Source organism: Aotus nancymaae, unplaced genomic scaffold (genome assembly GCF_030222135.1).
Source record: "Aotus nancymaae isolate 86718 unplaced genomic scaffold, 86718_ANA_hifiasm-v0.15.2.pri h1tg000064l_1, whole genome shotgun sequence".
NCBI classification, from domain to species: Eukaryota; Metazoa; Chordata; class Mammalia; order Primates; family Aotidae; genus Aotus; species Aotus nancymaae.
Window position 1 is genome coordinate 21,630,894 of NW_026988479.1, and position 23,968 is coordinate 21,654,861.

General features: G+C 41.6%; 1 protein-coding gene across 19 annotated transcripts in view; it reads right to left on the reverse strand.

Moving 5' to 3' along the window:
- The window catches only part of PPP2R2B (protein phosphatase 2 regulatory subunit Bbeta), a 478,247-nt gene that overhangs the window by 38,484 nt on the left and 415,795 nt on the right, over positions 1–23,968 (reverse strand). For all 19 annotated transcript variants that reach the window (XM_012457048.3, XM_012456992.3, XM_012456750.3 and 16 more), the window contains 2 exons: positions 20,790–20,967; positions 5,972–6,136 (listed from right to left, as the gene is read on the reverse strand). In XM_012457048.3, coding sequence (XP_012312471.1) covers positions 5,972–6,136; positions 20,790–20,967 — 343 coding nt within the window. The remainder of the gene's footprint in view (positions 1–5,971; positions 6,137–20,789; positions 20,968–23,968) is intronic.

The following is a 23,968-nucleotide window of genomic DNA, read 5'->3' on the forward strand; positions in this document are numbered from 1 at the left end:
TCATCACCCCTTCTTGTACCAGCACACGCCTCTCTTTTATACACGTACTGCAGTTGCAATGCTATATTTGTTTCTATTCTCTAACTAATATGTCTTCTCTCCATAGACAGTGTGATTAATGTCATGTATCATCTTGTCTGGGCCATAGGGTGCCCAGATATTTGGCTAGAAATTCTGCGTGTTTCTGTAAAGGTGTTTGTGGAGAACTTTAACATTTACATTGATAGACTGAGTAAAGTAGATTGTACTCCCTATGGTCAATGGGCCTCATCTAATTAGTTGAAAGCCTGAAGAGAATAAAAACGCTGACCCTCCTGCAAGTGACAGAGAACTTCTCTGCCTGACTGCCTTCAAGCTGGAACACGGTCTCCTCTCCCCCAGACCTCTGGACTTGAACTGAAACACTGGTTTTTCCTGGGTCTTCGGCCTGATGGCTTTATTTATTTATTTTTTTGAGATAAAGTCTTGCTCTGTCATCCAGGCTGGAGTGCAGTGGGGTAATCTCAGCTCACTGCAACCTCCACCTCCTGGGTTCAAATGATGCTCCTGCCTCAGCCTCCCGAGTAGCTGGGACTACAGATGTGTGCCACCACATCTGGCTAATTTCTGTATTTTCAGTGGAGGTGGGGTTTGACCATGTTGCCCAGGCTGCTCTCGAACTCCTGACCTCAGGTGATCTGCCTGCCTCAGCCTCCCAAAGTGCTGAGATTACCGGTGTGAGCCACTGCACCCAGCCTCTGTCGGCTTTTAGACTAGAACACCACCATCGGCTCTCCTGGGTCTTCAGCTTGCTGGCTGCAGACCTTGGGACTTGTCAGCCTTCATAACTATGTGATCTAATTCTTTACGATAAATCTCTTTACACACACACACACACACACACACACACACACACACACACTACTGGTTCTGTTTATCTGGAGAACCCTAATACAGACAGTAAGCTCTAAGAAGGAGGACACCTGGAAAACCAGGCCTGTTTTTGCTCATCCTTGTGTCCCCAGAGTCTGATACAGTACCTGACATAAAATATGTGATTAACAAATATTGATTAAATAAATGAATAATGAGGCCTCCTATATCTGGCAAGATGGCTGGGGTCTTAAACATCTTATATCTGCAGCCCGGGACCAGAGGGTATCCAGGATGAGTAACCGTGATAACTGCTGCCGTCATTTATTAACTCCCCTGTGCCTGGCAGAGGGCTAGGGTCTCACGCACATGCAATTTAGCTCTTGTGAACAACCTGCCCTATGATGCTGTCCTTAATATTTCTACTTTCAAATGAGGAATCTGGGGCTCAAAAGGATTAAACAACTTGCTTGAAGTCATGCAGGTACTGAGTGTCAGAGTCGAGTTCTGATTCCAAAGCATCTGCTCTAAATCACTCTAGATTAAGTTCAGGGGTACATGTGCAGCTTTGCTACACAGGTAAACATGTGTCATGAGGTTTTTTTTTTTTTTTTTTGGTGCAGGTTATTTCACCATCTAGGTATTAAGTCTAGTACCCATTAGTTATTTACCATTCTAGTTTTGAAAGCTTCTAAGGTCTTGCCCTTTTCCTATCCCTGCCCTTCTGTTCAGGGTTCATCAAGCTTCCCAATCAGTTGATTCCCCAATATCCAGAACTCACATGGGTCTGTCTGACTCCAAAGCTGAGGCTGGTGTCAGCCACACTGGGCTATGGGGATGCCAGGGCTTCCTGTGCCATCTCTGGCATCCACCCTGGGTTGGTGGCCCAGCAAGCCTGGTTCTGCCTTCACTCACCAGAGATGCCCTGACTCCTTAGACAGCTCATGTCACCTCACCTATAGCACGTGCCACACTGAATCCCAACCCTTCATTCTCTCTGGGAGACAGAGACTTTGCATCCATCCCCATTCCCACTTGTCATTTATGTCAACCCTTAGGCACACATTTATTTATTAAATATATCCTGACCCCCACTTATGTGTCAGGGGTTCAAAAAGGTGACCAAATCAGATTCAGTTCTCATCCTCAAAGAGTTTAGACTCTAGAGGGGAATGGCACTGAACAATGCATATTACATCCATGTGTGATGAATGCCAACCTTTAATGTCACAACACCCACAGTTATTTTAAAAGAAAATGTTCCTTTTCCCCCTTCTCTTCCTTTGGATCTCTATAGCCCCCATTCTTTATCTAGGTTCCATATTTTCCTTGCATTGAGACTAAAGCAAAACCTTCTAACTTTCCTACCTTTCTTCACATGACCACTGTGTTAATCTTCCACGAAACACACATTTTATTAACTCCGCTGTCCACTAAATGATCTCAAATTACTTCTCACATACTAGAAACTGTGCTTCTCACACTGGGGTACCTGTATGTATCCTCAGGGATTAGGAAGAGGGGAGGATATGGGGGTGTACTAAAAAGTACAGGAAGCTGTAGGATAAACGTTACATCTTTCAGAAACATCAGTTCTGTTTAAAATTTGGGAGTGGGGTAGAAATGTAATTATTAAATTAAAGTGAAAATAGATATTCTATGGGTTTAAAATGTAAAATTCACACGAAATTTTAGAAAGAAAAATAAGGCTTCAAAGAAAATTGGTGCGGTCAGCACCCCTAACCCCCTGCTCCCTCCAGGGTCACCGTTCTCTGCCAGGCATGCACTGTTTTGCCTTTGCTGGTAGGTTGGGCTACTCAGAGCACACGGGAGGGGCTTGATTCTTCTCTGTACCCTCCTTCCATGGCAGCAGGGCTTATGGCTTGGCCCCACCAGAACGTATTTGGTAGAACAGCTTAAGAGGGACCTGGTACTATGGGAACCAGACTCTGGGTATAAAATAAATTCTCATTGAATGAATGAATACATGACAACATACATTTTGGAATCTGAGCTTCAAGGACCAACCTGTTATGAACCATTATCCCTATTTAACCTTATTAACCCAAGGTTCCCCTTTCTCTTTAAAAACCCTGACACTTTTTAGCACTCTTCAAAATTTGCATTACTTTAGTAACTTCAGAATTTTGCCCATTCTGTGCTCACTGCCAACAATCCTCTTCTTCCTGTTTCCCACCTAACCAAATTCTACTTGTTGTACTTCAACACTCAACTGCTTAGCCTCTGCCTTCCCTGTGAGGTCAGTTTCAAATGTCCCAATCCCCTCTGAATGGACTAACCCTTCATTATCTCCTCCATACACTTGACTATTAAAACGAAACTGCCTTATACATTGTTCCTGAAATGCTTCCTGGGTGCATCTTGTCTCATTAGCCAAATTTTAAATTCCTTGAGTACAGGAGATAAGTCTTACCTTTCCATTGTACCAGAGTTCTTTGTTGTAACAAACACATTGCAGATACAAGAATAACAGGCTATATCTATGACTGAATGAATTTCAGTCTAGATCAGTGGTTCTCAACTGGGAGCAATGTTTTTGCCAAGAGGGTATTTCACAATGCCTGCAGACATTTTTGGTTATCATAACTGGACTTGTGTTATTGACATCTAGTAGGTAAGACCAAGGATGTTGCTAAACATCCTACAATGTACAGGACAGCCCCTTCCCAGAAATAAAGAATTTCATAGCACAAGATTCAATGGTGTCCTGTTAAGAAACGCTTATCTATATTATAGTGGCTTCCTAACCTGTCTCCTCGTTTCTTTGTTCTCTCAGCCAGAACTTAACCTTCATCTTTCTTCCTTCTGTCTAAGCAATTTCTCTAACAACTAATTCTGATCATATTACTCCCCTGGTTACTTTAGTGGACGTTTACTGACTTTGATGAAAAAAAAGTTGAGTTTTTACCTTTTTTATATATTCATATTTTTTGAGATGGAGTCTCGCTCTGTTGCCCAGGCTGCAATGCAATGGCACTGTCTCAGCTCACTGCAACCTCCGCCTTTCAGGTTTAAGCAATTCTCTGCCTCAGCCTCCTGAGTAGCTGGGATTACAGATGCATGCTACCATGCCCGGCTAATTCTTAGTAGAGATGGGGTTTCACCATCTTGGCCAGGCTGGTCTTGAGCTCCTGACCTCATGATCCATCTGCCTCTGCCTCCCAAAGTGCTGGGATTATAGGCATGAGCCACTGTGTCTGTCCTCAAGTTTTTAAAATCATGGTCATCATAGCATGGCTCAGGCATTCCTCATGAGCCTCAACTCCTCGTCCAAGTCCTTTGGTCATCAATCATAATACAGTTCCATAGACACGTGATCTTTCATGCCTCAGTATCTTTGCACATGCTGGTTCTTCTGTTCTGAACACTTTTCCCCTTGTCATCTTATGTTAAGATCACTGCTCAAAGATCAACACTAGCACAAACATCAGTAAACATTAACACTGATCATAGGTCAGGCACTGTTTTAGGTGCTAGGAAAACAGCAGTGAAAAAGACAGAACAGTCCACACTCTCAAGAAGGTATCAGTACTCTCTAGTAGAATTTTCTGCAGTGATGGAATGTCCTAAGTCTACACTAACATGGAAGCCACTAGCCACACAGAGCTTTTGAGCACCTGAAATATGGCTAATCTGAATTGAAATATGATGTAATGATAAAATACATGCCAATGTTTGAAGACTTAGTATAGAAAAGAAAGAATGTAGAGTATCTCAGTAACCATTTTTAATATTTATCTCATCTAAGCCCTGTAATGAACCCCTGAGGTGGTTGTTAGGACAATCTTACCCATTACATATGAGAAAATGGAAGCTCAGAAACGTTCAGGGAAAGCGGACAAAGTTGGCCAGTAAGGGGGCAGCCTGGTTCTGACCTGGGTTCATGTGATTCTAGAATCCACGCTCTGTGCATTACCACTGTACTCTGCATACCAGCTCCCCCATGCAAACCTCTGGCAACAAATGAGCAAACAAAAATTACCAAAAGGACCACAAGCTCTCCATCCATCTCTCAGTCATATACCCACACAGACAGCCAGCACATCCCTGACGGCACGCAGGGATTGAAACTGAAAACTGTGGGAGAAAGGTCTTCATTTCTGGCTTTCCACAGCAAACTACATGCAGCAGAAGGCGACTGCAGGGCGTACACAGCTATGGCCCTCCTGAGCATCTTGGCAGCTGCACACTATTTAGCCCAACACTGGGCAGTGACTACTGCAACCTTCCAGCCACCTCTACTCTAAGGAGCAATTTTTTGAAACCCCCCCACTAGCTCCAGGCCCATCTTTTCTACCACAGCACCTGTAATCAGTGCTAACAGGCTTCACTTGCTCACATCAGGACTGGCAGTCATAGCCTTCTGCGTCCAAGCACTTAGCTCCCACTAACTTAAGAGCTTCTTTGCTCCCTCAGTGTCCTGAAAACTCCAGTGTGACCCAAGGGCCATGAGTCTGCTGTACTTTCATTCTGTCTTTCTGAAGCTTTTCTCTGGTGCCCACTCAAACCATAGGAACGTCTAGAGTTGTTCTTCGTATAGCCGCAATCTCTCCAAGAAGCTACCAGCTCCTTCCCCCAGCTGCTGTTCTAGATGCCTGTCATGTTCTCAGCCTCCCTCGCAGCTCAGCAAGTCCTGTTAACTTTATGGCCAAGATCTGTGTAGTACTGTGCAGGTTACATGGATTAAAAAAAAAAAAAGACGTGTCCAGAACCCATCTGCCCTCTCAATTTCCACTCACCTCCTTGTCCAGGCCACCTTTCAACGGTCTCCTAACTGGTCCCCCTGCTACTCCTCAAAGTCATTCTCCCCATGGCAGCAAGCCTGATTTCCTTAACACATGATTTGGATCACATCACACTGTTATTTAAACCCTTTTCTGACAAGGGTCATGTCTTATTTATTTTCATCTCTGGATGTTTTGGAATCGAACATGAATGTTCATCTTTACTGAAACATAAAATACGGAGCTGACTCTCACCTGTAGTTTATTTACTCCTAGAGTGTCTGATATAAAAGGGAGATCAAAAGCTTCCAGGCCCTCCTCCCACACATTGGGGCCAGTGGCCATGCCCCCACCTCCCTTCAGCTGCTACTCACATTTGGTATGCCTGTCACACAGGGCAGATGCCCGCATGTCACACAGCCGGATTGTCCCTTTGCTGCTGCTGTACACGAAGGTGTTGCAATGATGGGGGTGGAACTCGGCTGCTGTGATCACCTCCGTGAGCTCCTCCATGTTGGCTGGCTTAATGTCCACGATATCTGGCACAGACGAGTCAAGGAGGGAACCAGGAGAAGGAGGGAATGAGCAGAAGGAGGCAGGAACTTGGGGAAAAGGAGAATTAGCAATGGCATCATCTCGTATTAGAATTTGCTATGCACATGGTGGATCCTCATTATAAACTTGTCCCAGGCAGATGAGACTCGGAAATATTTAACAGCCCAGGGTTACCCAGTAGTCAGAGACAGCATTAGAACTCAGGTCTCCTGACTCCTCATTTGTGTTTTATCCTCTATAAACATGTAAAAGACATCCACTCATGACCCAAGTTAACTGCTTGTACAATCAGGCTAAAATGTACCAAGTTGCAAAGATTTTGCTTCTCATTTTATAATAATGATTAAGGCACTAGTTCTATTATAACCAAATAATTCATTTTATCTGATTCCTTACCTGGATTCTTGGGCTGATAGATATTGATATCTACAATAGACTGCCATCCTCTTTCATGAAATCCCTAAGCCCTTCTTTATAATATATTGATGATAATGATAATAATAGCTGCTACCAATAATTGAGCGCTAGCTATAGGCCATTCACTGTGCAAAGCATATCATGTATTTTATCTCATTTAATCCTTACAAGAACTCTATAATCAGCATTTTCCTTACCTTCATTTTTTCAGGGGTAGAAACAGTTGCTCCAAGTGCATAAAGTAAGTAACTTGCCTCAAGTCACATGGCTAAGTGACAACACTAGGATTTCATCCCAGGTGCAAAGTCTGTGCTCTTTCACAATTATGCAAAATTTTTCTCATATATGATATATAAGGGTTCTAGTCTCTTTAAGTTGTGATCTGCTTTTGAACTTATGAGGGAGTTTTTAAGTATCAGAAAGAAGCCATCCAGTTGGAACAATTTAGAGTCCCACGGAAAATATCCTTAGTTTTATCATCTGGGTTTGTTTTTTTTTTTCTCAGCATTTCCCTTTCTGATCAAGAATTATACCTCTATTTTTTTTAAGACCATATTCTTGTATACATTTAGCCTTTTATTTATGAAGGCGACTCAATGAAGACAACCCCTTTGGTAGGATGTCTGGCATGAGTGAAGGAGTGGGTTTGTACAGATCTCTTCACACCTCTACCAAGAGGTTGGGGAATCAGGACACAGAGCGGCTGAGGTGCTGCCTGAGGACCCAGCAACATCCTGCAAAGAACAAGCCTTGTGATGTGGATGCTGTTACATCCCAACTCATTACAACAGGACTCCCACCTTTACTAGATTTTCCCACTCGTGAGCCACCTTTGGGATTTTTGCCCTATCTGCGCATCATCAGGTAGTACTTTTTACTTAACATTTTTCTTTCAGATCAACTTTAAATTGATTCACTTTTTTCTTTACTTAGCTTTATCTAAACAGTAACCCAATAGTCATAAAATCATGGGTTTAATGAGGTAGCTACATTTAAAATAATATAAATAAAATCAACATATAATAATTGCAAATGCATGTGCCAGGAGTTTGTACACCACATTTTGGACAACAATGTATTTAATCAACAAGCAATAACCTGATACAACTGTCCCATTAGACTGAGGTGGATGAAAATCTTGTATGCTTATCATTAAGCTAGTAGCATAGTCCTGTCCTTTGAGTTTAGATGCAGTATAAGTAAATGCACTGATATTTTTAGTCCCTCTAGCGCTACAAAGTAATCATCAATGATCAAACATTACCTGTGCTCCTGCTACAGCATTCCGACATGCAGTTTGTTGCAGCAATGGCTTTGTATTTGTTTGTGCCTCTTTCCCCTTCATTATCTCTTATAAACCCTGTTGGGTTCTTTCTAAAATTGGCTTGAGACTGAGCTAACAGCACATGTTCCTACAGTTTCTCCCACCAAACCCAGATGCAAATATTACTTGGGTCTCCAGGGCATGTGGGTCTCCTGGAATCACAAAATACTACTTTTCAACTCAACTTCTGCCAGAGTTATAAATATGACTGCAGTTAGCACCACACGCTGTGGAGCAAGAGCCTGTGCCCCTCAGGAGGAGGCTCCAGGCTGCAGCTCTGATGCCCTCTCAGCCACAGACCCATACCCTGGGCTTTGTGGCCACGACATGGCATTAGGTAAACAGAGGTTAGTGTTCAGCTGCTGTCAGATTTCCTCATCCTCCAGAGCGAGCCTTGATTCCCCACTGTGCCAGCGAACAACATGTTTCTCTTTTCTCAAAATAGAGAAAGAAAATCTGGTGTCAGCTTTCTCAACCTCTACCAGTATAGCTCCAAAAACAAGCTGAACTGGAAGGGATCTTTGCTGTGTGGGAGGGGGAGGTGCTACAGCTAGAGTTATTTTTTTCCCACCTAAAAATAAAGCCCCAAAGTCAGAATGTGCAAAAACAAAGTGCCCAAACATGTCTATGAAACCAGGAACATCCTCTGCCATCAAGGACACCAGTGGGGCCATGCCCACGAGATCTACCTAGAGCTGCCGTCTCTGGATCTTTTTTTCCTTCACTGGACTTTCCAAGCCTACCCACCACCCAGACCTCATCCCCAAGCCATTGGCTTCCTTCCCCCGGCAGGTCTCCTTTTTGACTAAAGGGCTTGTTTATGTTTGACTCAAAGGGGATCTAGGGATCAACCACAACTATCCCTCTTTTTAATCACTGTGATGATGAAGTTAAGAGGAAGCTAATCATGGCCAGTAGCTAATGCTGATTAAGGGCCAGGCCTGCCCTGTGCCAACATTTTCCATGCATTGTCCCCCTTGCCCCTCGTCTCAGCCTTACGAGGGCAGGACCTTTAACAGCTCCATTTCACAGCCGAGGGAACTCAGATAAATTACTTGAGGTTATGTGATGCAGTGGGCAGAGCTGGATTTGAACCCAAGCTTGTCTGACTCTGGAGCCTGGGTTTTTTCTCACCATGCCACTCTGCCTCCCTTGAGGAATGGCCTTACAAAGCCAGTCTTTCTGCATATGATAATTTTGGTTCTCTTGAAAAGAATCCCAGCTAATCTGAGAGGGCAGCTCCATCTCTTCTGGCTTCAGGTCTGTGTTCTCTTAATTTACCTACCACTTTGATGACTGCATTTTCCAGAACTAGAATTTTTATGTGCTATGATATGGTAAGATTTTTTTTTTTTGAAGCAGAATTTGGGACAAAAACCTGACAAGGGATTGTTTGGATTTTTACCTGCTGGAGGATTTGCTGAGTTCTAGAAACATTTGAGAGAAGCCTAGTTGCTAAAAATTAAATGGCTTATGGGGATGATGGGAGAGGATATTCGACATCTGCATCCTCTAGAAACCTGGGCATTTCCCCCTGCACTGCTCTAAAGGGCAACCCACGTTTTCAGCTTATGTAGTTTTGCCCTTCATGTTGGGAGGGAAGGAGAAAGAGGATGAGCAATGTGTGGCTCCATGTATAATCTTGAAAATGGAATGATGCATTTTGACAGTCAATTTTCTTTTTCTAAATCCTTTAGAGCTCTCTATCCAAATTATTTCCCTGTTGTCCCAAATAACTAGATGGCAAAAGCAAAACAGAGCATTGTATTCATGGCTAATATACAACCCCGACAGCCTACAGATTGCTATTAAATTAACCCTGGGGCTTGACAGATCTGTTCATCTTGACCAGACTGCTTACAGCATTCCTTATTAATGCTGAGCCCAGGCAAATTACATCTGCTAACAAAAGGGGTTAATCTGGCTCTCTGCTGGAACTCTGGAGGCAGCTCTGAGGACAGGAGGGGGCAAAGCCAGCTTGGCAGCTGAGCTCCATGCTTGGAAGGCAGAAGAGGGGAAGGTGAGGGCACCGCTGTGCCAGGCAGTGGCCTGAAGCATCATTTAAAATAATAATTGAAGACACCAGGAGGTCACTCCTTAAGGGAGCCACTTCAAACAAATGAGAAGCCAGAGCCATAAATGGTTCATCAGCGGTGGGATGAGGGAACAAAGAGGGTCATGGTAGGATGGTAAGAGGTAGCGCGGGGGCCATTCAAACATCATTTCCTAATTCCAAGTTTAGAAAAAGCTTTTCATGAAAAAAAAAGTCGAATGTGATATAAGAAAAAGATTGACAAATTTACAGAATAAGGAAGTGATTAGATGAATTTTTATGTATCTCATTAAATTGTTTTTGCAGTGAAATTTCCAAGCCTATAAAAACCATAATACACAAACTAATGATAGTAAGATGATGTCATTTAAAACTTATACTCTGAAAATGATGAGCTAAATGGGAAGACACCAAAATATTAGTGATAGTTCTATCAGGGTGGGTTTACGAATGGTTTTTCTTTTCTTTTCAATTATCAGTACCATTTCCACATTTTCTTTTAATAAAGTTGTATTTCAAGATGGAAAGAATCTTAGGGCCAGGCACAGTGGCTCACACATGTAATCCCGACATGTTGGGAGGCTGAGGTGGGTGGATCACTTGAGTCTGGGAATTTGAGACCAGACTGGGCAATATGGTGACCCCTATCTCTACAAAACATACAAAAATAAACCAGTTGTGGTGGCATGCACCTGTAGTCCCAGCTACTGGGGAGGCTGAAGGAGGAGGACGGATTGAGCCTGAGGGGGTTGAGGCTGCAGTGAGTGGTAATCATGCCACTGCACTCTAGCCTGGGTAACAGAGTGAGACCCTGTATTAAAAAACAAAAAAACTTAGGATACTCTCCATGCTTATTATTTGTATTATTTTGGCTGAGGAAAGTTAGGCACAAAATATATACAGTCTGACCATAACCATGTAAAAGAAATTGGCCAGGCGTAGTGGCTCATGCCTGTAATCCCAGCACTGTGGGATGCCAAGGTGGGTGGATCATCTGAGGTCAGGAGTTCGAGACCAGCCTGCCTGGGCAACAAGAGTGAAACCCCATCTCAAAAAAAAAAAAATTACACACACACACACACACACACACACACACACACACACACACACCCCGCCAGAGAGAGAGAGAGAGAGAGGGAGAGAGAGAGAAAAGAGAGATAGAGAGAGAGAGAGAAGAGAGAGGAGAGAGAAGGGCCCATTCACTCATTTATTTCTTCATGTATTCTACAAGTGTTTCCAAAGAATCTATACCCTGCCAGTACTCTTCTGAGTGCAGGAGATGCAGCAGTGATCAAAGCAGACCCCAAACCCCCAAGATCCATGGAGCCTACATTCTAGGAGGTAACAGTTAATAAACAAGGTAAATGAGTGTAACACACAGTATATAAGACAGTGATAACTACTAGGCAGAAAAAGCAGGAAAGGGAGAGTGAAATTACGTGTCTGTATGTCCTAGATTGAATAGAAGAAAGGTTCTTGGCATTGTATGTTTCCACTCATAAGTGGGAACTAAGCTACGAGGATTATGCAAAGGCATAAGAATGACACAATGGATTTTGGAGACTCAGGGGGAAAGGGTGGGAAGGAGGTGAGGAATAAAAAACTACAAACTGGGTTCAGTGTTTACTGCTCGGGAGATGGGTGCACTAAAATCTCACAGATCACCACTAAAGAACTTACTCATGTAACCAAATATCACCCGGTCCCCAAAACCTAAATAGATTTTTTTTTAAAGAAAAATGCATATGGTATAATCCCAACTATATATAAAATAGTCTGTGAACATGCCTGCTATATAAATGAATAGAAAAAAGTGTGAGAGTCCCTATCCTAAACTAGGCGAACTTCCATAAGGACCATGTAGCAAATATTTTCAGTTTTGTAGGCTTTTGTCACAACTATTCAACTTTGCAGTTGCAGCAGGAATGCAGCCATAGACAATACATAACTGAAAGGCTGTGTTCCAATAAAACTTTACTTACAAAAACACTCTGGGATAGATTTGGTCTGTGGGCATAGTGTGCCAACCCCTGTTCTAACCTTTTAGCAGAGAAAGAGGTGAATTGTTTACTGCTAAAGTAATTTACAAAAAAATAACTTGTATTAATGTGTTATTTGTATTAAAATTAATATCAATAAAAGGAACGTCCTAATGCAAAAAACAAAAACGAAAACACAGTGGATTAGCAGCCTGAACTTCTTTCCTTAGGAAAGTTTCAAAAGGAAAAAAAAGAAGAAGAAAGGTTCTTGGGTAAATCAGGAGTTTTAAATCATTCTTGGCTTTTCTTATTTATTTCCCTCTGAACCCACATTCTTGAATTAGGTAGCATTAAGTTAAAGCTGTGATGCAAATTCAATATATATTGTCAGCAAAATTGGTAGTAAGATTATTGGTTATTTTGTTTTCCCCAAATCTCTACAATGAATACATATTATTAAACAAATATAATAATAAACATTAAAAAAAGTAGTTTCCCTGGCTTAAAATCATCTATGAGAGAGTTGGGAGACCAGGCCCTCATCTCAGTGGGTAAAGTTCAAGATAATATTGTGAAAAATATTGTGATTGTAACCAAATGGGGCCGGGAGATTGGGATTTAGTTTTGATTCTCTATTTTGCTAAGAGAATTTGGGATAGTCATTTTATCTCTCTGGGTTTCTATTTCTTTGCCTTTAAATAAGGATAATTCTATCAGCCTCTAAGAATTTTGATTATCAAACAAGATAATAGAAGAGATAATTTATTAAGTGGTTTTACACTGGAGTGAATATTCCTTCTTCTGAAAAAAAGCATATATTTCTCCCAGGATAGGGTTTATATGCATTGCTTTTGGAGGTGACTCTCGTATGCCTCTGTCCCATTGCTGCTGATTTTGCTGATAGTGACATGCATATTTCCCAACCTATCTAAGCCAACTGAGGATAGGAGAGCCAAGTAGGACACTTTTCTGCAGGGTGCAGTATTATAAACATTGGCCAAGCTGAAGGGTGGAATCTATGTTTACCAGGGTAAAGTACCCACATTGAAAGCAGCTGAGGCTTTTCATATCCCACTTAAATCTGCCAGTGCTAAACGTAGAAAATAGTAATATCTTTGTGTGAACACAACATATTAGAGTTTGATTTCCTTTTAGGGACATGAGTTGCTTTGAGGTCTTTTTTCCTTTCCATGGCCTAAATTTAATCTTTGAATATTAAGCAATGATTATGAAGCATAAAGATCTTATTAGCTGAAAGGACATGTTGCTTGATGATGAGACACTGGAAATCTCCAAAGAGGACTCTGAGGGATATTTCTCTCTTAAGAGCTTAAAAAAAAGCCATTGTGTAAATATTCATGGAGTGTTTGCCAATTGCTAGGCTCAATATGAAGAGACTGACAAAGAGACACATGGTGTCATATTAAATATGTATTGAGCTGCAAAAGACTTTCTGCTGAGACAGCCTTTATGATTCGGGGAGCACTTGAAAGCCCCATAACCATAAACTCTTTCCAACTGATGTAAGGTAGCCTGAAATTTCAATTCAAAGGCCAACTCAGAAGTTACTTTCATTATAAAGCATTCTAGCCTTTCTTTTATGATCGTTCCTATCCTGTGCATCTATACCACCTTGAGCATACCTCTATGAGAACATAAACTGCACAGTATTGTAATTACATGAATAATTTGAGATAGTACAATAGATTTTACTGGAATTTGGACTAAGAGAAGTACTAATTTTAGTTCCCAATTCTGTGACCAGTTACATCACCTTGAACGTCTTTGAATCCATTAAACTCATGACCAAAAGAGAAAGAAAATGACAGGAGATGGTATGTGTAACATACCTGGCACTTAATACAGACTCAAAAAATGGTTAGTCTTATCTTCTCTTGTGTGGTTATATGTCTGTCTCCTTCTGTCCTCATACTTACTTTGATGGATTTGTGATATGTTAACTTGGTTAGGCTGAACCACAGTCCTTAGAATTCCCTTTCTAATATGTTTCAGGTTACAGTAGACAACAAGGGATATTCTCTCCTGAGAGGTGGAGAATAAAAGGGAAGAAGCAATAATTTTGCAGCATACATATAACTTCTCCCAGTCATTTGATCAAACACTCATCTAGGTGCTGCTGTGAAGAGACTTTGCAGATGTGATTAATGGCCCTAATCAGTTGACTTAAAGTTAATCAAAAGGAAGATTATTCTGGGTGGGCCTGATTCAATCAGTTGTAAAGCATTTAAAATAAGATTCAAGTCTTCTTTGAAGGAGAGACCCCAAATGACTCTTGGCCCTGCAAATTTTCCTTCCTGTCTACCAGCTGTGGACAAATTTCAGCTCATGCCTGTGGGGTTCGGCCTGCTTGTTGTTTTCTCTTCCTGATTTTCTGCCCTATAGACCTTGGACTTGCATGGCCAGCCACACAATTGCAAGGCCAATTCACTATAAGAAGTCAATTTGTCCCTCTCTCTTCATCCCTCCTTCACACTTTCTTTCTTTCTTTTTCTGTATACACACACCCCTCTCCTGCTGGTTCTGCTTCTCTATATGAAATCTGATTGATATACCCACCCTCCAGATTACAAGGGCATGACATTAGGGATGGAGTTTTATTTTTCATGGCATCTCCAGTGCACTTAATAAGTGCCCAGTAAATGTTTATGACGTTATTTAATTCATTTTTGTGACTTAGAAGTTTCCTACAGGCATTGCTTTAGAGGCAGGGTATCCCTCTGTTGCCCAGGCTAGAGTGCAGTGGCATAATCATGGCTCAGAGTAGCTTGACCTCCTGGATTCAAGCAATCTTTCCACCTGAGGCTCCCCAGTAGTTGGGACTACAGACACATGCCACCATGCCCAGCTAATTTTTGTATTTTTTGTAGAGACAGGGTTTTACCATGTTGTCCAGGCTGGTCTTGAACTCCTGAGCTCAAGTAGTCCACCTGCCTTGCACTCCCAAAATGCTGGGACTACAGACATGAGCCACCATAGCAGGCCATGTTTTATTTATTTATTTATTTTTTATAATGCAGAAACCCACAGTAGGCCAATAGGCCAAGATGCCAGACTTATATAGTATAAGTCACTTAGCCTGAGGTTTTCTTAGGAGAAATCTAAGCAGCAAGATAAAAAGAAAAGAGGACTAGTGAAATGCTCCACATAAATGTAGGTGCCATTTATTGAGCCTTTACTTGGTGCCAGGTGCTCCGCTAAGTACTCTACATGATTACCTCTTGAATCCTTACAACTTTAAAAGAGAGATCATATTATTATCTCTATTAGCTAATGAGGAAACTGAGGGTTAGAGAGATGCTAAGATGAAGCAAGACTCAAATTCAGTGAATCTGACTCCAGAGTTTGCATTTCAGCTACTAAATTATATACCTGAGGAAGCTCAAGAAACCCAAGAGAAGTCTGCATGGTTGAATTCTTGTTTTCTCCTCTCACAGCACAAAACCCAAAGGGCTGGCCCTGTGGAAGAAGAAAGTTCCAGTCTCCCAGAGCCTTAGGGCTGGCTTCAGATGGAGGGTCAGCATCCACACAAGCAAGGCACCCAGCCTGGGAAAACCCACCAAGCATGCTTTTAATAAGGAAAGAGGGTGCTGCCCTGGCACACACAGGCTAATATATCAGATGTGTCATTAGAAGGGATGCTCTCCTTTTACATTAAATGCCAGTTTGAGATTGATATGCACATTTGATTTCTAGCAGGGTGAAAGTCACTGAAGCAACAAGGTAGAGAAACATGTACTAGACCCCACAGCTTCCCTGGAAGCCTGCCTGGCAGAATCCCACTGAATGAAAAGAAAGCTGCTGTCCATGGTAGTGATGAGTGCTAGAACCTGGAAGCCAAGAGTTGAAGCTATGTGGTTCCTTAATCAGGGAATCTACTCTAAAAGGGCCTCAGCTTGGTTGACAAATAAAATGAAGCTGCTGTACAGGGTTGTTAGGACCAAGGTCAAAGTTGAAGTATCCCTAGAGTCCAGCTGGCTTCTCTCAGGTAAGTCCTCTGTCTAATGTTCAGAGACTGGACTTCTGAAAGGTGAGGCTTCTGTTACCCTTCCCAGCCTTGCTGACACCATGCTCCACTTCACTCTCTGGGCTTTAAAAATAGTGGCCTTCTTATAATTCATCTAACATGTCATACTCTCTCCTGCCATAGGACCTCTGCACACACTGAACACATATCTCCATACCTCTTTGCCAAGTTAGCTCATACCCTTCCTCTTTCAGATCTCAACAATGAATTATTTAACAAAACCTTCCCTGGTCTATAGCAGGATTTAAAAAAATGCATTCATAGAACCATATTCCCTATCTTCACAGAAATTATCTCAGTTTATAATTATATACTCATTAGTATATTTGATAACCATTACTCTGAAAGTGGCAAATTTATTTTTTCTCATTTTTGTGCCTGGCACAAACTAGTCACTTAATTTATCATTGTTGAGGGCTAGTCTTTATTTTTACTTGATTTGGGTCTATTTAATAGGTACCATGTTGGAGAAGGTAAGAACTCAGGTCAATTCATTCTTAGTTCTGAGAAAAGAGTTCAAAGGATTCTAGGTATGGCATAGTTTTCATAAAGAAGCCGCATATTTTAATATCAATTTTCATTTATTACTATTGCCTCTTACCCTAGAAAATTACCAATCTATTAATAAGTTATGGTCCTGATATAGTTAGCGTATCAAGAACAAAGTTTGACTACTTTATGTGAGAACTTGTTACACAAGCCAAGGACTGACTGGCTATGGATGGAAGGGAGAGAATTCATGACCAGGTATCATGAGCTTTAGGAATGCCTTGCTCTGATCTGGTGCTAAACACAAGGCCTTGGACCTCAGAGTCCCTGCAAACATCTGGTAACTAGGGAGCAACATTTTGCGAAAGGTACCCAACTGCAGAGCCAAAGGAAGAGTCTAGAACTGAAAAGACAATCCAGATAATGAATTTAGCAGAATAAAAGCCACCATTCTAATGTTCAACTTTTGTAGTTTCCTTGATCTTTCAGTAACTATGATGATTGTGGTAGTCCCTGTTTACTGAGCATTTACTTAGCAAGGTACTGCCCTAAATGTGTATGTGTGTGTGTGTGTGTCTGTGTGTGTCTGTGTGTGTGTGTGTGTGTGTGTGTATTTAATTCTCACAGTCCTCTTTGATAGAGCTCCTTTCTACAGTAACAAAATAGAGAAATGGAGGCTTGGATAAATTAAGAAACATGTTAAAACTTATACAACCAGAAAGTGGTAGGGCTGGGTGAGAACTCTATCATTTGTTGAACTCTAAAGCCTGAATTCTCAATCATAATGCCAAACTCACACCAAATGCCAGTCACTGGAAGTCATGACTCTTTCTAACCATATCTCCAGATCACTTGTCTCACTATTTACTTAATACTTTACATATGCTTACTTTGTAATATAAATGGATTTTCAATATCTGTGAAATTATAGAATATGATGGCTGTGTTTTCTGATGTTCATTAAAATAAATACATAAATATGAAAACTAAAAAAAAATTTATATATTGCTTAGAAGCACGTTGCTTACCACCCCCAGTAGTAGCCACACTATGCTTTGGGATTTCCCACATTATTCTATCCTGAACCATGTTTCTTCTGTCTCCTTTGTGAATAGAGGGCATTGAGGAAATCCTGCCTGGTGGCTGGTATTTTTCTGAGGCTGTTTTGAAAGATGGCCACCTCCTACCCCAGAGGTGGCTATACTTCAGTGATGAGAGAGAAAGGGGTCTCAGTTTGTATAGTTGGCTCAGTGCTTAGGGCGATCTGGTTGAAAAGAACTATATAGATATCACTTATCATCGTTCTCATGATGACAATGATTATTTTACATATGGCTGCTTTAAGGGTGAATGGCACGGTCTCATTTGTATGCCAGCATCTGGCAGGCTGTCACACATCTGCAGAATATAACCTAAACTGTGCTATTAATATTTCCCCTTTGCATTCTCCCCAGGGTATCTGTCTCCCAAAATGCCTAAAGAAAATCCCCTCCCCCTTGAAGGCCTAGAGGCAAAATTCAGAAAACATGTCACCTAGACTGGGTGAAGCAGAAGCTCCGAGTGACAGCCAGCTGAGCCTGAGCAGATTTCTGGCTCTTGGAATAGATGGAGAGAGAGAAAGGGAACCACCACCCACACTCATTCTATTAGCAGCTGCACTGCCAGGCAAAATTTGTAGGCAGGCCCAGACAGCATGTTTAGTCTGTTCCGTGATCAACAAAAGATGTCAGGCATGGTCCTGATGGTCAGTTCTCAATGTCTCCAAATATATCTCATACTTGCCACTACCTGGTTAAAGCTGCCTTCCCTGAAAGCCTTTGGAGACTGTTGAGTGCTCTCTGTGATGGAGACTAGCAAGCTGTTTACCAAAACCAGGTCATTTTTCTTGGGCACACAGCCAGACTACATTTTCCAGGCTGTCTAGCAGTAAGAGGTGGCCACATGGCTGAACGGTCTAAAAACCACGGAATGCATGCTTTTTAAGGGCCTGGCTCAAAGGACTCTCCCATTTGTGATCTTCCATTACCTTCCCCTTTCACAGTCCCACTACAAACGGTTAACACTGGGGAGCTGCAGATGAAAGAGGCCTGAGTTTCCGAATTACTGATTGGAGGAGGCTGCCTGCTTATGGGTATTATCAATATTAGACTTTATAGGAAAATAAATCTTTTATTTGTTTGAGCCATCACGGGGTCTATTTTACATATGAACTTTCAGAGCTTTGCTATAACTCTTAAATTTCCAGGTTAGATTGTATGATCAACTGTCTACTGAACATCTCTACTTTGATGACCTACTATTATTTTGAACTTGACAGGTCCAGTAATTTTCTATATGTCAGAGTGTTCTACATACAGCAATAGTTCATACAAAGCCCTTGCTCTTGTAGAATTTACATTCTAATATAAGGAAACCAAAAATACATAATAAAAAAATTCAAATCATTATAAGTACTATGATGATAACAGGGATAGAGAGTTACTGGTAGGTACTTGAGAGTTAATGGGAGAAAGTACCTCTGAGGCCTGAATGGTGATGTGTAGCTAGCCGTGTGAATGCTGCAGGCAGGATATTCCAGAAAGAGAAAACAGCAAATGCAAAGAATGGAAGAATAAGGTTTACTTAGGAACAGAAAAGTGGTCAGTTGGCTGAAACAAAGTGAATTAGGGAAGACTGACATGACAGGATATCAAAGATGGAGACAGGCTCCAGATCATGTGAAATCTTACAGACCAAGTTAAATAACTTTATTTTAAGTTCAATGGGAAGCTACTGGAGTGTTGTTATCAGGGAAGGAGTGATATCTGAATGACATGTTCAAGAGTCCACTTTGACTGTTATGTGGGCACGTACTGTAAAAAGAGCAAGAACAAATGGAGACCAGACAAGAGATTACTGCAGTCACAGAGGTGAGAGACAACAGAGGCTTATGCTAGTGTAGGTAGGTAGGAGTGGAGTTAGGGACATATGAGTTGATTTGACATATATTTTAGAGGACATATTGGCAGAGCTCATGAATAGATGGAGTTAGAGTAGGGGAGGCTGGTAAGTTGAAGAGAAGACTCCATACTGATGCCTCGGTCAATTGTTCAGTTGCCTGAGTTGTTCAGTGCCATTCCTCATAAATCTCATGCCTTAGGTTTATGAGGAGTACATAACCTAAGGCATGGTTATGGAGTACATGATAGGTATTCAATAAATGACCATTTTTTACTACAAAATAGAGGGTCAACATAGTGGGATGAAAATAGTAGCCTGGCTATTCAGCAATTATTTTGACTTTTCTATTTTTTTATTTTTTATTTTTATTTTTTTGAGATGGAGTCTGGCTCTGTGACCCAGGCTGGAGTACAGTGGAGCGATCTTGGCCCACTACAGCCTCTGCTTCCCAAGTTCAAGTGATTCTCCTGCCTCAGCCTCCCAAGTAGCTGGGACTACAGGCGTGTGCCACCATGCCTAGCTATTTATTTTTATTTTTATTTTTAGTAAAGATGGGGTTCTTCCATGTTGGCCAGGCTGGTCTTGAACTACTGACCTTAAGCAACCCACCCACCTCAGCCTCCCAAAGTGCTGGGATTACATGCGTGAGCCACTGCAGCCGGCCGACTTTTCTATATTTTAATTAAACAGGAGATAATGGTACTTACATTATAGGATTGTTTCATCAAATATGTCATTGGGGGCAGAAATTATTACTATAAAGGGGCATGATGGGCATGAGAATTATTAGTAAAGTTCTGTTCCTGTATGTCGATGCTGGTTATAGGCAAGTTCAATCTGTGAAATTTTATCAAACTATACAATTATGTGTACTTTTCTATATGCATACTGTACTTCAATGAGGTAAAAAATGTGATCCTATACTTAAAGTTCCTAGTGCAAGTGCTTGGAACTCAGTAAATGTCAGCCACTATTATTTTCACTATTATGATACAATGGAAACCAGTACATCTGTGGTCCATGCTGTCCTTACAGATTTATGAATCCTTTAACTGAGAAAGAAACAGAGAAAGAACCCGAACTCTAGGGTCTTATCTTACTGTTGATAAAATCCTAATTTTAATTCATGACATGTAAGTGACTCTGTATGAAGGAATTGACTCACAGTCCCAATCCAGAGTTAGTCCTGGCCTACCACTTGTAATAACAATATTTCCCTAACTTTATTGTTATGATTAAAGAGTCTCATAGGTGCCAGTATATTTTAAAAGGGGCAAGTTCTCCACAAATGCTAGGTGCTGCATTTCTATTCCGTATTTTCCCCAAGCCCACTCGTACCTGAATACTCTTAATTCAGGCCAGTTGATTCTTGGCCACAAAGAAAGGATACTAAAACTTTGATTGGTTATTTCAAAGTTCCATAGGTTAATCCTCAGGTCATCAGCAGACATGTAGGTTTCATAGTCGCTGTTGACGGATATGGAGTTGATGTGATATGTGTGTGCGTTGGCAAATACTCTTCGTGGGGTGGCCTCCACCATCAGGTCCATGGGTCTCAAGACAGGCACCTGGAATGCAAGAGAAACAAATCACTTCAGAACCAAAGGTCTTCCATAGGAAAAGAGTGTGCATGCTTATGTCATTGATTATCACACAACAAATTATAGCCACACTGAAGAAACTCCAAGTCAGAGAAAGAAGAGGCTAATAAAGAATCACACATTGTTCCTGTTCCCTTCTGTTCCTCCTCTTTCAAAAGATATCACCATCACTTAGCCCTGATGGGAAATTTCATTCTTTATAAATTCTAAACATTTTCCCAAGCTCCTCCACGTAGCCTCATCTCAGGGGAACTTGGCTTCCATTGTGGAATCATTACCTTTCAGAGACGTTGTTCCAGATTTTTTTTTTAAAACATGGAATCTATTTAAAAAATGAAGTTGTGGGAAACTTTTAGAAATGTCTAGTTCAACTTCAATCTAAATTTATCTTTTGTGTCTTTTCATCTCATGGCTTTGGAAGCCTACATCCCTTCCTGGCTTTGTTCTCAATTCTTAAGGGCATTTTGGGAAACTTTATCATCACCCAAGACTCTAACAGTCCAAATTCAGTCACTAATATAGAGGGAACCCAGTGACATCCTGATTGACCTGAGAAAATCTTGGTTTATACTTGTCTTAGAGTGCAAACCAGGTAGTGTCCACATTTACATGCAAAACTATCCCAGTTTGGATATAATGATATGGTCACCTTACTGATATATAAAAACTTCTCAGTAAGTATTTGTTGAAAGAATGAGAACATATGAGTAAATGATTTCTTTCTGGTGGATCAGAGAATCGGCAGTTAAATAGTTTCCCACACATGACTGTCTCTCTGGCAAACATGAACGAAGAACCATCACACTTCCTCTTTTATCTTTGAGTTCTGGGTGAACTGGCTCCAAAGAAAGAGAGTAAGAACACAGATGTCTGAAAGGAAGAAAACTAAAAAAGCACAAAAGACAAACAAAACCCCACACCACAGGCATGGTCTCTTAATAAAAACAAGATAATAAAATAACCAAAGCTATTTTCTTTTCAAGCTCATCATCTCTTGCAACTGAGCCCCGACTGATTTGCTACCAGGTGGTAGATGAAGACTTCGACTTCTGGATTGGCTTCAACCCAGGTGGGGAGCAGAAGAAAGTAAAAACAAAAGTTAAATTTTCTGAAGTGCAGCCACCTCACCAATATAACCTTTTAGAAAAAAAAATTCTCCCAGCTCAGACTTGAGGGACTTGAACTCACCTTTGAGGGAGTTTTTAAATCAAATGAATGATTCAGAGGAAACACGGAATTCCAGACAGATGTGGTACTTGATAACCCAGAAACTAGAGGTGACTTGGGAGTGGCTATAGATGAGTCGGCCATCCTCTGAATATTCGGAAAGGAAAGGGAGGGAAAGTCTTTGTGGTCCCCCATCCCAATCACAAATAATGGCCCTATAGCATAAGTGTGTGTGGCAGGAATTGGGAGACCAGTTCGCCACTAACCAACAGGCTGTGAGGTCTGGGCAACTAACCTGCTCCTCCTGAGCTCAATCACACTGTCTGCAAAACAGTGACCATGCTCCCTATGTCCTCACTATCACAAAGGGTGGTGTGGGGTTTTGTTGAGATTATCTGACCTCCAATGCATCCTGCTACCCAGTCTTTCAACAACATTTACTGAGTGTCACACGAAGTCCTAGGGGGCACAACTGGTGAGCAGAACCAGACACATGTCCTGCCATCTATAGCTAATCTTGTCAGAGGAGACAGACATGATTAAAAGAACTAGGTCCCCCAAAGAGAGAATATACTGCTAAGAGGGATTTAACCTGCTCAGGGAGAACTGGAGAGGCTTTTCTGAGAAGGTATGAGTGTGTTGAGATGTGAACAATGGGTAGGGATTTAACCAGGCTAGGAGGGGAGAATGTGTTTGAGGGATGTGCAAAGGTCCTGTGGTGGGGTGAGCAAGTCAAGAGTGAAGGACCGATAGGTCACTGTAGTTGAGGCAGAGGTAGTGATGGGAGCTATTGTGGGAGATGAGGTCACAGGGTAGGTAGGAGGCAACACTCCTCCAAAAAAGTTTTGCCGTTATTCCAAGCAAATAGGGAAAAAAATGAAAGGATTTGTAATGACTGTGATATAATCAAATCTTGGTTTTGATTAGATCATTCCAGATATACAGTGGAAAACAAATTAGAGGACTAATGAGGTAGAATTTTAAAAGGGAAGATCATATATTCTTGGACACCAATTAAGGGCATGCCTAGTTAAGGCATCGTAATGGATAAAAAGTGACTTTGCCCTCAGAAACTCTACACTGAAATATTTATGGTGCATTTTCTCTGTGTCAAGCATTCTTCATACATAATCTCAGGTAATTATTTCAAGAGCCCTGTAAAGATACTCACACAGGTACTCATACAAAGGTACAATACGTGCTCATACAAAGAGAAAACTCAGGCACAGAGAGGCTAAGTCACTGGCCCAGGGTTGCCCAGACATAGGAAGCATAGCTAGGTTTAATTTGGGGACTGCTAAGTGAGTGTTCTTCCCACTGTACCACACCCTATTGAAATATCATACAGAGTAGGAAGTGATAAATGCTCTGAAAGTGACATAAATTGCCAGGAGAATTGATAGAATAACTAGCGTTACTGGTAGTTATAATGGTAGCAGGACTCAGTAGTGCTGTCATTAAGAAACTTCAATTAGGTGTTGTAGGTGTTCACGGTATTTGAACACGGTATTTATTCTTTCAGAAACGTGTGCCATGCTTTTATAGTTTGCACAAAGGAGCTCCCCACCTGAAGCTTTTGGTTTCTACCTGCTTCCTCTGCCTTCCAGAGGTACCAGAGCTCAGAGCAGGATCCCAAGGGCCACAAAAGAAATGGAAGCTGCCTGACTTGCTGAGGGTCCTCCTGAACTCTTCCCTGGGCCTCTTTGGTTACGGTGCATTGTGCAGACGGTTCCTGTGACTGTGGCGACGTGAAAGGGAGCGTGCAGTCAGGAACAAGAGGCATTATGAGTGGGAGCTGCCA